Genomic DNA, 14,180 nt, shown 5'->3' on the forward strand with positions numbered 1-14,180 from the left:
GGGGGAGGATTAAAAAGGGAGGGCAGAGGTAGGGAGGGGAGCAGAAAAAAATGTAGAGCTCAATAGATATCAATAAAATAAAATAAAAAATTAAATATATTCACAGCCTCCCACATCAGGCTAGAAGCAAGTAAGCTAAGGCCAGACATTTATAAGCAATAAAAAGCCTCCATGTGAATTTATTTGGGAGCTGAGAGGTGGGCCTCCAAAAGCCAAAAGAGTAAAACATCAACACATGCCAACATAAATAAATCAGACCTCTTAAAAGAAGCACTAAAAGCCGAAAAATAAGGAAATGATAAATTTTAAACCCTGAAAGTAAATGTCAACTAATATTTTTATATTCAGCAACGCTATCTCTTAAAGTTGATGGAAAAATGAGGACATTTTAAGTAATTCATAGCCAACAATCCAGTACTTCAGAAGTACTTGAAGAATCCTAAGCACACAGGAAGAAGATAGTCTTATTCAGGAAAGCACAGAAAAGAACATGACTCATGGGAGGAACAGATCAGCATAGGAAAAAGAAACCATCCTACAAAACATAGTAAATCAGATAACTCCTCATACGGGTAATTCAACTAACCAGAAAAACAACTAAAAAAATCACGGGAATTAGTGAATCTGAGATCTACTCCAGCCACCATGCCTGCTGCCTGCTGTTTCTGCTCTGCTATCACGGACTCTGACCTTTTGGAACCATAAGCCCAAATGAACTCTTTGTTCTATAAGCTGTCTTGGTCATGGAGTTAAGTGACTAATACTGCTTAGACCACCTTTCATAACTTAATTCCAAAAGTTCATAGCCGGGGTTGGAGAGATGGCTCAGAGGTTAAGAGCACTGGCTACTCTTTCAGAGGACCCGGGTTCAAGTCCCAGCAACCATGTGTCAGCTCACAACTGTCTGTATTTCCAGTTCCAGGGGATCTGACACCTTCTTACAGACATAAATGCAGGCAAAACATCAATGCACATAAAATTAACATAAATAAATGATTTTTAAAAAAGTTCATAGCCACAGCATTATTCTAGCTTTCCCCTCCTAGGTACTTTACCCCCTTGATTTTCCTTCTTTTCTTTTTTAAATTACCTTTTTATTGTTTTTATTGAGCTATATATTTTTCTCTTGAGCACTCAGTGCTAAAAACTGGCAGTATGAGAAGATTACATGGTTGCTTTATCCTTAAGATGGCACTATAAGCTCACAGTTTCTTTATACAGAAAGCGACACAAAAGTAGCTGAAATTTTACTAATTCCTAATCATATAAACCGGGAAGGCTCTTGTGTCAGAAACTAAATGTGTCTAAGTTCTTGTAGGTTTTATATTGCTGTTGTTGTTGGGTATTTTGTTGGCTTTACTTGGCTTTGAGACCAAATTTTATATAGCCCAGGCTGGCCTTGAATTCCTTACAGAACCAACGACGTCTTTGAATTTCCAATTCTCCTTCTTCCAGCCCCCCAAGTGCTGGGATCGCAGACATGCGTTACCACATCTTGCCATCTACTGTTTTCAGTTATTCTTCATAGCAACTACTTTACCCCAGTTTGCAAAGCAGGAAAAGAAACCAAAGAGGGTAAAAGACTTGCTGTCGATTATAGTTTGTAAGCGGCAGAACCAGGCTTTGAATGGAGGCAGCCAGAATCCAGGAGCAGGGAATCCAGTTTCTGAACTATGCTACATCTTTATGGTGATCCACATACCAGAAAGTCAGTAGTATTAGAACACTTACTAGTTATGAAAACTTATTTTCCCCATCTGGATGTATGGGGATGAGAAGTTAAGGAGCCCATTTTTTTATCCCTCCAAGAGTAAGACAACAAAACACCCAGGTCTCTGGAATGCTACACTATGGATCTCTGCTGTCTGATACCCCTCCTAGACTTTCCCATAAACTCTGAGCATATGATCACATCATATTTCTTGAAATCGTGCTTGCTGGATGTCTTGTATCTTACCTCTTCCCTAATCTGCAAGGATCTTTGCAAACCTCTATGCTTGGTAAGATGCCCAGAACATGGATACCTTAAGAAATCATCCCCAAACTCTGTTCTTCCCTCTTAAGCCAGACACTGCATCAGAGGCACTGCTTTCTTGGCATTTACGCTATTCCTCCTTTCTATACATAAATAACCTTCACTGCAGATGGCGGATTGTAAGAGCAAAGGCAATCCGCGTAGAAAGCTGTTTCTATTTAAAGAGCCTGGGTATTTAGGTGCTGCCGAGAGTAGGAAAAATGCAACGACTGGGGTTAAATCGTTAAGTAGCTCCTAGTAACTAGCGTGCCTTCCTTTGGGCATTTCTGAACCTGGGAGAATGATGCTGTGCTTACCATCTGCCTATATTTTCTTCTACATGAAATATAGGCAAAAGGAATGCTAAGGGTCACTTAGAACTGAGGCATCAAACAGTGGAATCCTGTAAGGAAGTATAAACGAGGGAAGGTGAGTCACTCAGCTCGCTTTCCACCTCCTTGCCTCTAAAAAAAACGGCAGGTTGTTTCTTAGCAACTGCCGGTAAAAATTACCTCTTTCCTTGCTGCCCCCAAATAATTCTCTGAGCTGCTGAGGCCTCCTTCCAACCTGCTAACCTCATTTTTCTTTTCCCAGACAGGGGCCTTCTGGAGCTCATCTAGTTGCCGCCATGTCACGCTTTGGACAAGGGTGCCTGGGGACCCTAACTGAGGCTCTCATGGTGGAATGGCAGACATTTTATTGATCGAGCCATTTCCTTAATTCCATACTGGGACTATTTGCATAGCTAATAAATCCTAGAAGAGGGAAACTAGGAACCCATGGCTAGTCTGTTATCCATATTGCTGCTGGAGTTTAGGGGTGAGCTGGCAGGTTGGCAAGGCCAATTTAGAAAGGTTAGAACACAGGATGGGCAAGGCAACAGGCTTGGTTTCAAACGCAGGCCTCACACTAACTACTGATCTTGAGTGGATTTAGTTTTCTTATTTATTTAATGGAACTGCTGTTTGGATCTACTTCATGGGTTGTCAGGACAAAGATAACTTCTGTGAAAACGTATTAGTCATTTCATTTTTGGCTTTTTGTTTTTCGAGATAGGGCTTCTCTGTGTAACAGCCCTGGCTGTCCTGGAACTAGCTCTTGTAGACCAGGCTGGCCTTGAACATACAGAGATCCCCCTGCCTCTGCATCCCAAATGCTGGGATTAAAGGTATTTGCCACCATTGCTCTGCAGTCATTTCATTTTGTTTTGTCTTCAGGGTACTTAGGATCAAACCCCAGGCCTTGTTCATGTTTAGCAAGAGCTGCATCGTTGAACTATGTCCCCAGTACTGATACTTAGTGTTCATACCTGTGAAAATGCTAATTAGATTTCCATTTCAGGAGATAAAGGAGAGATTAAACTCATTTGTATAGTCAATTTTGTTGCTGGGCTCTAAGAGCATAAAAGTAAACACCAGAGTCTGTGTCCTGGATTGGCTATATGGTCAGTGTGTAGAGGTGCTTGAGTTCAGTCCCCAGGGCTCATGCAGTAGGAGGGGAGAAGCAGCTTTCTCCAGTGAAGGTCAGACTCTTAATATTCGTATTATAGCATTCATGTGGACCTCTCCAATAAGTAAATTTAATTTTAAAAGCTAAAAGAAAAGAATTTATGTCATTATAGTTTAATTCTAGTGATAAAATTTAGGGAAATTTTCTTATAGGAAATAAAATGCTCTTTAAATATTTATTATATAAATAATTGCAGCATCGATGTTGTTAATAAGGTAACTTAAGACATCTAATCATGGCAGAATAGATATTCAAATTAGAATTGGCAATTATATAATGAATGTGTTCTGATAAAGTCAAACACTGTAGAAATGAGTTAACTGCTAATGAAAGGAGTTTCCACTTATCTTTTATTAGGCAATTTTGAAGTTTTACAACAGCTACTTGGCCACAAATCGCACAGATATATACAATTCTCTAAGTAAATAGAAGACAATAGTTTAGTAAATGTAGTTGACTCCATATTACTCAAAACTTCACCAAAACATGTTATCATAAAAAACAGTCAAATTGTTGACCAAGTTTATAAAAGTTGTTGGGTGTGTACACATGAAAAATTCATGCTTGCCTTATTGAAGAGGTGCATTTCCGTGCACTCATAGTAACTGTCCAAGGTAGTTCAAAGGGAGAGCCAAGAGGGCAGCAGAGCCTTATACTGCAGCATTAATTCCTATGGACTTACCCTGGGGCTCCATGAGAGCTCCTTTCTTATACCGATAGTGAAACAGTAATGATTTATAGCTTTTTCTGTTAATAAAATACACAAATGAGGCCTTATTTCCAGAATAACTCATTACCATAAGTAAACTGCATTCATTTTGCAGATATTACCGACACCTTGCATTATTTAAGCAAATTTTTCGTACTTGAAACTCAAAAGGAAAACCACCACGTCCTAGTCTCCCAACACATTCACTGAATGCAGACTTAAATAAGCACATTCATTTTGATTGTGCCCTTTCTATGTGCACTTTGAAATGACTATAACATAGTACATTTGTATTTTTAATTGGCACTCAAATTAAGATGAAATGGTCTATGTAAAAGCAGTAGCCTGTACTTCCAGCAACAGTTGTCAAATGCACAGGGGAATAAAAAAGGAAAGCCCTGAGTGTCTCTCTCTCTCTCTCTCTCTCTCTCTCTCTCTCTCTCTCTCTCTCTCTCTCTCCTCTCTTTCTCTCTTTCTCTCTAGTTTTCAAAAGTAATGAAAGGGGGTGTTCTGAAATCATTTCAACTTATGAAATAGTTAAAAATATCCAGTATTCATTTCTTCTGTTTTTACTTTGATTGAAGAGAGGCACAAATTTTGTCTATTTAATTCAATTTAGATAATTTCTTAATACTCAATTTCATTTAAGTCTTCAGAATATCCTGATGATTGTTGAGTTGTATCTTCCATTTCTGTCAGGAAAGACAGACAATATTTATTGTCGCTATAGAAAAGATGATTTTGAATTCTTATAGTTTGAAACTATATTATAAAATCCATCTTCCAATCAAGCTTATGTCATTGAGGAAAATATTACCTGTACATGGTCCTGCCTGAAATTTAACATCATCAATGGCAATATCACTTCTTATTGACACTCCCCGAATGGCTTCAAAAATGATCTGAAAAAGAATGACGTTTTTATTAGAAATAGAGTCAAGCTGATAAAACTGCATTGGTCAGGGACGACCAAGGCTTTGTGGCTCTAAAAACTTTGATAACTGGTGGGGTTGACTTTAAGAAAAGGGACCCAAAATTACAAATTCTAGGCTGACTTTATAATCTCGTAAATCAAGAGGTTAAAGTGAAAGAACTGTTAGAGATTCAAGCCAGCCTAGACTATTTAGTGAGTTATAGAAGAGCCTGGGCTATACCGCAAGCTTGAGGCCAGTCAGGGAAGCATAGTGAGACCCGGGCTCTAAAATAAAACGAGCAACCACAAAATAAAAGTACAAATTCCAGTTAGATTATTTGGAGTTAAAATATTTCACCATAAAGTATGATACCTCATAACTCTTTGCCTCTTTAGGCAGGTCTCCAGAGATGCTCAATCAGGAACCTGAAAACCCACCGCACTTAGAACACTCTGTCTAGCTCCTCTCGGCATCTTTATCTCCCGCTGACTCTACCTTTGTGCTGGCATTCGGTGGAAAAGCTAAATAATAATGTGTAAAGTAAATAAATTGATCAAAAGATAGTGAGTCGCTTATGTTAAATACCATAACATCAAAGGCACAAGTCTTTGAGGGAGGACACTCTGTTTCATGAGTTTAGAGTGTTTGAAGAAAACAACTAATCATATATTCTTGTTCTAGAAAAATAGATCACCAGCCCCAAGGATGTTGCAATAATGGATAATAAGTGACTGAATCTTCCAGAGAGGTCGGTGGGTAGTGATAACTGTCCTGAAGATATATGTGCTCTACCCATGTCATTAGTTTATGATTTAGATGAAATTTTTTATTGTTTTTATTGAGCTATACATTTTTGTCTGCTCCCTCCTTTCCTCCCCACTCCCCCTCCACCCTTTCCTGTGACCTCCATGCTCTCAATTTACTCAGGAGATCTTGTGTTTTTCTCCTTTCTATTTAGATCCTATATAGGGTCCTCTCTGTTGTCTAGGTTCTCTGTGAATCATAGGCTGTTGTTTTTTTTTTTTTTTGCTTTATGACTAAAAGCCTTTCGTGAGTGAGTACATAGTATATTTGTCTTTCTGAGTCTGGGTTACCTCACTCAATATGATGTTTTCTAGATCCATCCATTTGCCTGCAAATTTCAAGACGTCGTTATTCTTATTGCTGAGTAGTACTCCATTGTGCAAATGTACCACATTTTCTTTATCCATTTTTCAGTTGAGGGGCACCTAAGTTGCTTACAGGTTCTGGCTATAACAAATAATACTGCTATGAACATAGTTGAACACATGTCCTTGTGGTATGATTGTGCATCCTTTGGGTATATACCCAACAGCGGTATTGCTGGATCTTGAGGTAGATTGTTTCCTAATTTTCTGAGAAATCACTCTACTGATTTCTAAAGCAGCTGCACAGGTTTGCACTCCCACCAGCAATGCAGGAGTGTTCCCTTTACCCCACATCCTCTCCAGCATAAGCTGTCATTAGTGTTTTTGATCTTGGCCATGCTGGTATAAGAAGGGACAGTCCTCTAGAATATCCTACTTCACAGAAAAGTCTCTTGATTATGACAGGCCTGTAGGTCAGAGATGGATGCTCTAATCATTCTGCACCCCTTGAACTGCCACATTCTAAACTGACACCCCAGAGGCTTTGCCAATCTACATTTAAAATGTACTTCAAGCTGGGCATAGTGGTGCATGCCCAGAATCTCAGCAATGGGAATTTAAGTAAGGAGAATCCTGAGTTGGATGCCAGTCTAAGCTACATGACCAGACATCTCAAAAAAAAAAAAAAAAAACAACAAAAAACAACGTCAAAGAGCCTACCCAGGAAGCATAGTCTATCTTATGAAAGGCCCTGTGTGCTTATTACCAGAACTCAAATTTTTACAGCATTTGTGTATCAGCATCATTTAAGAGTTAAAAGAAGCTGGGCGGTAGTGGCATATGTCTTTAATCCCAGTACTCGGGAGGGCAGAGGCAGGCGGATCTCTGTGAGTTTGAGGCCAGCCTGGTTTACAGGAGCTAGTTCCAGGATAGGCTCCAAAGCTACAGAGAAACCCTGTCTTGGAAAAAAAAAGGAGTTAAAAGAAAAACCAATGCTAGCTTGGGAGTATAGCTCAGTGATGGAACACTTATCTGGCATATGTGAGGTAATGGATTTGATCTTCTGCACTGCAAAATGGAGGATTTTGTGTGTGTGTGTGTGTGTGTGTGTGTGTGTGCGTGCACGCGCATGCGTGTGTGTTTGTGTGAATGCTTGGATATCATCACCAAAATGTCATATTCATTTAAATCTGGAGATTTTCTATTTTTAGCTTGCATCACTTGGAGGGCTTATTGAAGTAAATTTCTAGGGCTCCAAAGCCCTCCAGAGTTTCTGATTTAGAGTTCTGCGGTGGAGTCTGAGAGTTAACATTTTGGGTGACCCTATATTTCAGGCATTTCTGTTGCTGTTGGTTTATGGACCATGCCTTAAGAACTTTTTGATAAAGGGTCTTGAAGCCGAACACGATTGAGCTGCCATCTCTGAATGATGATCAACTACATTAGTATGTTTTCATCTGGCCCAGCTACCTTCTATAGCATCATAAAAAATGCTTCATGGGATAATCTACCATTCTCTAATATTTATGCTTAGCTGAAGGATCCTTCCTAGAAGTAGAACATCTTCCTCCTGTTGTTCGTTGCTCATCAATGTAGCAGCTCGAATGGCATTGTACTCGTCCACTAGAGCTGCCATTTCTTCAGTTTAGATCTTTAGAAAATCAGTTTGTGTTGTGGAGTGGTGAGAAAAAAAGTTCATATGTTGGCTATCTCTTCACAGGAAGACTTCAGTGCCGGCCAGGCAGCTAGCCAGTGGTTAAAGCTGAGCGCACCCACGAGGTTTACCACCCACAAGCAAAGCCACAGAGGAAGCTGGAGTGTTAGTTGGAGAGCATGCTCATGACAGAATTCTACAGAGTGAATTCAAGAACAACTGGGAGTCTGAAGGCTGTCTCCCCAGAATTTTAGCTTTGGTGGCTATGTGAAGTCTAGGTTTTCTAGGCTATACGAGCTGCTTAGGCCCACCTACTGGAATGATTGGATACATTTAGGACAGGGGCTTTCTATAACACATGTGGAATTGGGGGTCTGAGGTCGAGATGCCTATGGTCTTGGAACTAAGATCCCCAGTTTCTTCTACAGCAATATAGTAATGCATACAGAGACGTAAAAAACTGACCATGGGCCGGGCGATGGCGGCATACGCCTTTAATCCCAGCACTCGGGAGGCAGAGGCAGGCGGATCTCTGTGAGTTCGAGACCAGCCTGGTCTACAGAGCTAGTTCCAGGACAGGCTCCAAAGCCACAGAGAAACCCTGTCTCGAAAAACCATTAAAAAAAAAAAGAAAAGAAAAGAAACTGACCATGGGCCATATACACTCTTAAATAGAAGCTTAGAACAAAAGTCCTTACAAGGAAGTGGATCATGGGTAATAGGGGCAGTACTAATGCATTTGGAAGAAAGGAGACTTGCTTTTGGAAGAAACGTACTTGGCATTCACAACACACTAAGACAGAATAGGAACCTTTCATCCTTGAATTGTAAAAAGCAAGCACTTTACGCATGAACGTCCAAAGCTTTAGCTCCCTGTCTAATTTTCCATTCGCTGCTTAGAGTTAATCAATAACAGGCTAATTGTGTTTACTCTTCAACTAATCCTGCCTTTATCTCCGACTCTGAGAAAGGACAAAATATTCTCTTTTGTAGCAAGAACCCGGAGAGCACAGGCGCTTCAGGCCGTGTGTTTCCCGGGTGGACTGGCATCCCTCCAGGCTTACCTGGTGTTGCCTCCTGCAGCTGTATTCTACCAGCGCCCGCAGCCAGGAGATGCTTTGCTCCCCACGCCTTCTCCACAGCAGGGTCTCTTTATGCTCTTCCTCTGTTTTCAGAAAAACGCTCAGCAGGCCAGTTCCTGCTCCATACATGTGGTAGAAAAAAGTCAAGCAGTGCTTCCCGGGGACGCCTCTCAAGGGCTGGGACAAGAGGTGTGCTTTTTGTCCATACACCATGTGGGAGGCCTCGATAAACATGTAGTAGCCTTGAGAGGAATGCAAAGCAAGTATGGTTAGAAAAAAGACCCAATCATATCTTTTTTCTTTCTTCTTCCTTTCTTTCTTTCTTTCTTTCTTTCTTTCTTTCTTTCTTTCTTTCTTTCTTTCTTTCTTTCTTTTTATAGTATTCCTGGTAACATAGACACTTCGGCTGTAGTACTGAGAAAAAGGTTTTATAATCCTGGAGAGTATTTATGATCCAAGGAAAATAGATATGCTGTAAGGATTCGACCACAAAATAATTTTCTCGCTTAATGGTTTATAATCCAGTTTAGTAGAAACAAGGGAATTACTGCGCCAGTATTATGCCACTGGTATAATTATCACATCAGAATTATCTTACCACTGCCTTGCCTTCGTACTCCCGTTAGCTTCATACATTGAAATCCTAACGCCTAGGGTATCCATATTAGAGAGGTGATTACGTCACAAGGGCAGTGACCCCAAAATGAGAACAGCATCTTCATCAAGCACTTCTGGAACTAACTCATCTCTTATGCCACGAGGGAGGAGTGTGAGCAGATGGGCACAGCTGAAGAAGAAGCCCTCATCCTCACCCCTGACTCCAAATCTGATGTGGACCTGGGATTTCCCAGCATCCACAGCTGTGATGAACAAAGATACGGTGTTTATAAGCTGTCCTGCAGCCCAGCAGAACCAAAGCATGGCTGCCACCCGCCCCCCCCCCCCCCATCTATTCCGGTTCTGGCAGTTGCAGAGGCCTTGAACTGCAAAGTCTGACAGTCTTCTCCCTCTCCTTTCTCTCCAGGCTGGCAAGAAGTCCTGGTGACCTTACCTTCAAAGTCAACGCAGAGGCCTGTTCCACTCTCTCTACTGCTAGTGTGCTGCTCCAATCATGTTACCTTGAACCCATGTGACAGACTCCTGGCTCATGTGTTTGTCCTCACCTTATCCCCTGTAGTCTGTCTAACTTCAGCAGTATCCGCAGCAGTCTTTCTAAATGCTTAATGTGTGTGTGTTCATTGGGTATCATGGGAGCCTGTGTCTGCCACCATGCCTGTGTGAAGGCCAGAGAACAACATTGGATGTTGGTCCCTGCCTTCCATCTTGTTTGAGGTAGGGTAGATTTGCCGTTTTTCTGTAGTATGTGCTAGGTGATCAGTCCAGTGAGCTTCTGGGGATCCTCCTGTCTCTGCCTCTCGCTATAGGAGCATGGTGATTGCAGACATTGATTCTGCTGCACCCATGGGTTAAAGAGACCCAAACTGAGGCCCTCATGATTTCACAAGTGCTTTTGCCTACTGGGTATCTTTCCAAACCCCAAAAGCTAAATTGTACCATGGCTTTGTTTAAAGTTTCCATTAGTTCAGCTCAGAGTCTAGGCTGGCAGCCTCAGGATTGGTTAAGGGCCTTGAACAACCCCGCCCCCCATCACCTACCTTTCACTATTGCCCTTCTTATCCCTCATTAAATGGACTCTACTGTTCCCGGATGTCACCTCACACTTGCATATGCTAACCCTGGCTCTTCCGGAGTTTTTCTCCGGTCTCACTCTTTCCTGGTTTAAGTGTCTGCTTGGACGCTACCTTTTCTATTGGGCCTATTCTGATTTCACTATTTCAAGTTGCCATCTCCCCCTCTCACCTGCTCCGGCAGCGCTCCTCATCCCTTATACCTTCATTTATTATGCTTTTGTAACATTTAATTGCCTTTTAATGGGTCACCTAATTCTTTTCTCTTTAATCTTCGTTTCCTTCTTCTCTAATGCACAGCTTCCTTGTTTAGTTCAGGACCACATGCCCAGTTCCTAGGCATGGTAGATGTTCAAAAGTATCTGTGAACGGATGGATGAACATATTTTCTTTCCTAGCACCAAGCCACACACAAGTCCGATCGTTTCTAGAACACATGGCTCCACCCAGTTCACACCGAACGGATGAAGTTCTCGGCAATGAGCAAGACATCTGGACTCTAAGATTTGCTCTAAGACAAATCTACTACAAACCTAAGATGAGATAAAATCACAGTCACATTAGAACAAATGTTCCCGAACAAGCTCCAGTCGTCTGAGGTATTTTTAGAAAGGAACATGCATAAAGCTGGGAGTAGTGGTTTCTGCCTCTGATTTCAGCTCTTCGGAGGGAGAGGCAGAAAACACTGGAGTTCAAGGTCTTACTTGGCTACATAGTGAGTTTGAGTCCAGCCTGAACTACACACACACACACACACACACACACACACACACACACACACACACGTGCTTTGCTTTGGAATTCTCCAAGGCCGCTTGCAATCCCACGCGACAGACCCTTGCTGGAGACGAGGCTCTAGGAGAAAAGACATTGTCCTGTCCTTGAAATAGTCTTTCACTGAGCAAGTGCAAATGAAAGACTAGGAGGGGCGGAGAGATAAGATAGGAAGCAATGACTTCGTGGATGACAGGTGGCCTAGGGTTGTCTTTCACTTAGTGATAATAATTCTTAGCCTCCTCTAACCACATCTCCTTGCTTTGGCCTACACACTCCTATCCATGTCACTGCCACAGCCTGCTCAGTTTTCTGTTCCCGAGTCACCGAGTCTTGGGAATCAGGTGAAAGCTCTTAGTTAAGCCTACTAGTCTCAGAGAGCTATGGGCTAAGTGCTGAAGAATATAAAAGGAAATCCACACTGTTGGACCCATGTGGTTGGGCTCCTTTTGGAAGAACAGTCCTGCCTGGATGGAGAGTGACTTCCTAGGACACTAACTTCAGTCTGCCTTTCTTGCCTTTCTTCAGTATTCTCAGCCTTCGCAAATCACTTCGGGATATAATAATCTGTATTAAGGACACATGTGTACGGAAATACCGACTTAAAGGAATCTCAATCAACTTCTATTCCTAAATAATACGTTTAACATCTTTGCTAGCTAATCAGAACTCCCACCCCCATGTATGAACTGGTTGTTCCTCTTGATTACAAATACTTCTCCTTTCTCGACTTGTGCACGATCCTTCCTTTTCCTGAAACCACCGGAGAACGTCACAGAGGCTCGTCTGCCTCACTCGTGTTTCGAGAGCAGAGCAAGGTCAAGTGCGCTTGTCCGCATTCTACATTCCAGCTTCAAGCGCTGTCTGTCTCTGCAGCCAACGCCTGGGGTAGAACAGGACATGGCAGAACTGATGCTTGAGGCTCAGCACGTGGGTTCCTGTACATGAACGATGGTTGCTGGCGGTGGTGGGGCTAAAGTGATTTCTTTCTGTGGGCTGCCGTCCGACATTTAGGATGCAGGAGTTCCGTGGATCTCCGGGTCGCTCAGGGCCCTGTCTGTTGTTTGTGAGTCAACTGTGATGTCCTGAGAAGCAGAGGCTCACACTGTACTCATAATCTTTAACGGGTAGACAGCTGCTCCTCTAGGCTCTTGGCTCTCTTTTAAAGGGTTGGGAAGGGGCTTTGGCAGCCTGCGTGATGAGGCCCCATGGAAGGAGCGGCAAGCTGTTTTCATTGGTCTGAAAGAGCATTCCTAACCATCGGGGAGACAGCAAAGCTTTGGGAAAAACAATTGGTAGATTACAAGGTGTCCTTAAAAAATCACTCCATTATGATTATCAGGTTAGTCCTTCGGTAATCTTTACACAGTACAGTCCGGCTACTCTCTCCCAACCCTTCCTTATCTCTCTTGTGCCTGTTAATACTGTCCTCTCACCCCTGACTCCCTATCCGTTCTTTTCCCAGATGCACGACTTTTGAGTTGTTGCATTACCCATTTCCTTCAGTCATATTAAAAAGCCTTTCAAATCTGGATCAATGGAATTGAATCAAAGATCCTCACATAAATCCACACACCTATAGACACCTGATTTTTGACAAAGAACCCAAAATTATATAATGGAAAAAAGAAACCTTCAACAAATGCGGCTGGCTCAACTGGATGGTAGCATGTTGAAGAAAGCAAATAGATCCATATCTTTTGCCATGCATAAAATTCACGTTCGAGTGGATCAAAGACCTCAACATAAATCGAGTAACACTGAAGCTGACAAAAGAGAAAGTGGGAAAGAGCCCTGAACACATTGTCACAGGAGACCACTTCCTGAATAAAACACCAGCAGCACAGACACTGAGATCAGCAATAAATGGGACCCCCTGAAACTGAAAAGCTTCCATGAGGCAATGGACACCGTAAATAAGACAAAATGGCAGCCCACAGAATGGGAAAAGATCTTCATCAACTCCACATCTGAGATATTCACAAAATATAAAGAACTCAAGAAACTATACATCAAACTACCAAATAATCTCATTAAGATGGGGTACAGATCTAAACAGGGAATTTTCAACAGAAGCATCTCAAATGGCTGAGAGACACTTAAGGAACTGTTCAATATCTTTAGCTATAATGGAAATGCAAATCAAAACAACTCCGAGAGACCATATTACACCTGCCAGAATGGCTAAAATCAAAACGGCTAATGACAGCTTATTCTGGAGAGGATGTGGAGGAAGGAAACACTCCTCCATTGTTGGTGGGAGTGCAAATTTGTACAGCCACTTTGGAAATCAATACGAAGGTTTCTCAGAAAATTAGGAAACAATCTACCTCAAGATCCAGCAATACCACTCTTGGGCATATACCCAAAGGATGCTCAATCATTCCATAAGGACACCTGCTCAACTATGTTCATAGCAGCAGCATTCATACTAGCCAGAACCTGGAAACAACCTAGATGCCCCTCAACTGAAGAATGAATGAAGAAAGTGTGGTACATTTGCACAATGGAGTATGACCCAGCTGTTAAAAACAATGACATTGTGTACAATTTCGCACACGTGTGCACACACATACACATGCCCATACTCCCGCTAGATGAGAAGTTTAAGGTCGTGCGGCTACTAAGATCTTGCATCAGCAAACAGTACAAAAGAAACAAAGAAACCAAACCCAAACAACATTTCAAATACATTGTTTTCATTTAAGAGCATATTTCCATAACTAA

General features: G+C 41.9%; 1 protein-coding gene across 1 annotated transcript in view; it reads right to left on the bottom strand.

Annotated features, from left to right (window-relative positions):
• Nucleotides 1–3,855: 3,855 nt before the first annotated feature.
• Nucleotides 3,856–14,180, bottom strand: part of Mamdc2 (MAM domain containing 2) — a 136,702-nt gene continuing 126,377 nt past the window's right edge. The window contains exons 12-14 of the mRNA XM_075973717.1: nt 8,974–9,233; nt 5,050–5,134; nt 3,856–4,924 (exon numbers count right to left, since the gene is read on the bottom strand). Coding sequence (XP_075829832.1) covers nt 4,860–4,924; nt 5,050–5,134; nt 8,974–9,233 — 410 coding nt within the window. The 3' untranslated portion in view covers nt 3,856–4,859. The remainder of the gene's footprint in view (nt 4,925–5,049; nt 5,135–8,973; nt 9,234–14,180) is intronic.

The sequence above is a fragment of the Microtus pennsylvanicus genome, chromosome 5 (genome assembly GCF_037038515.1).
Source record: "Microtus pennsylvanicus isolate mMicPen1 chromosome 5, mMicPen1.hap1, whole genome shotgun sequence".
Taxonomy (NCBI): domain Eukaryota; kingdom Metazoa; phylum Chordata; class Mammalia; order Rodentia; family Cricetidae; genus Microtus; species Microtus pennsylvanicus.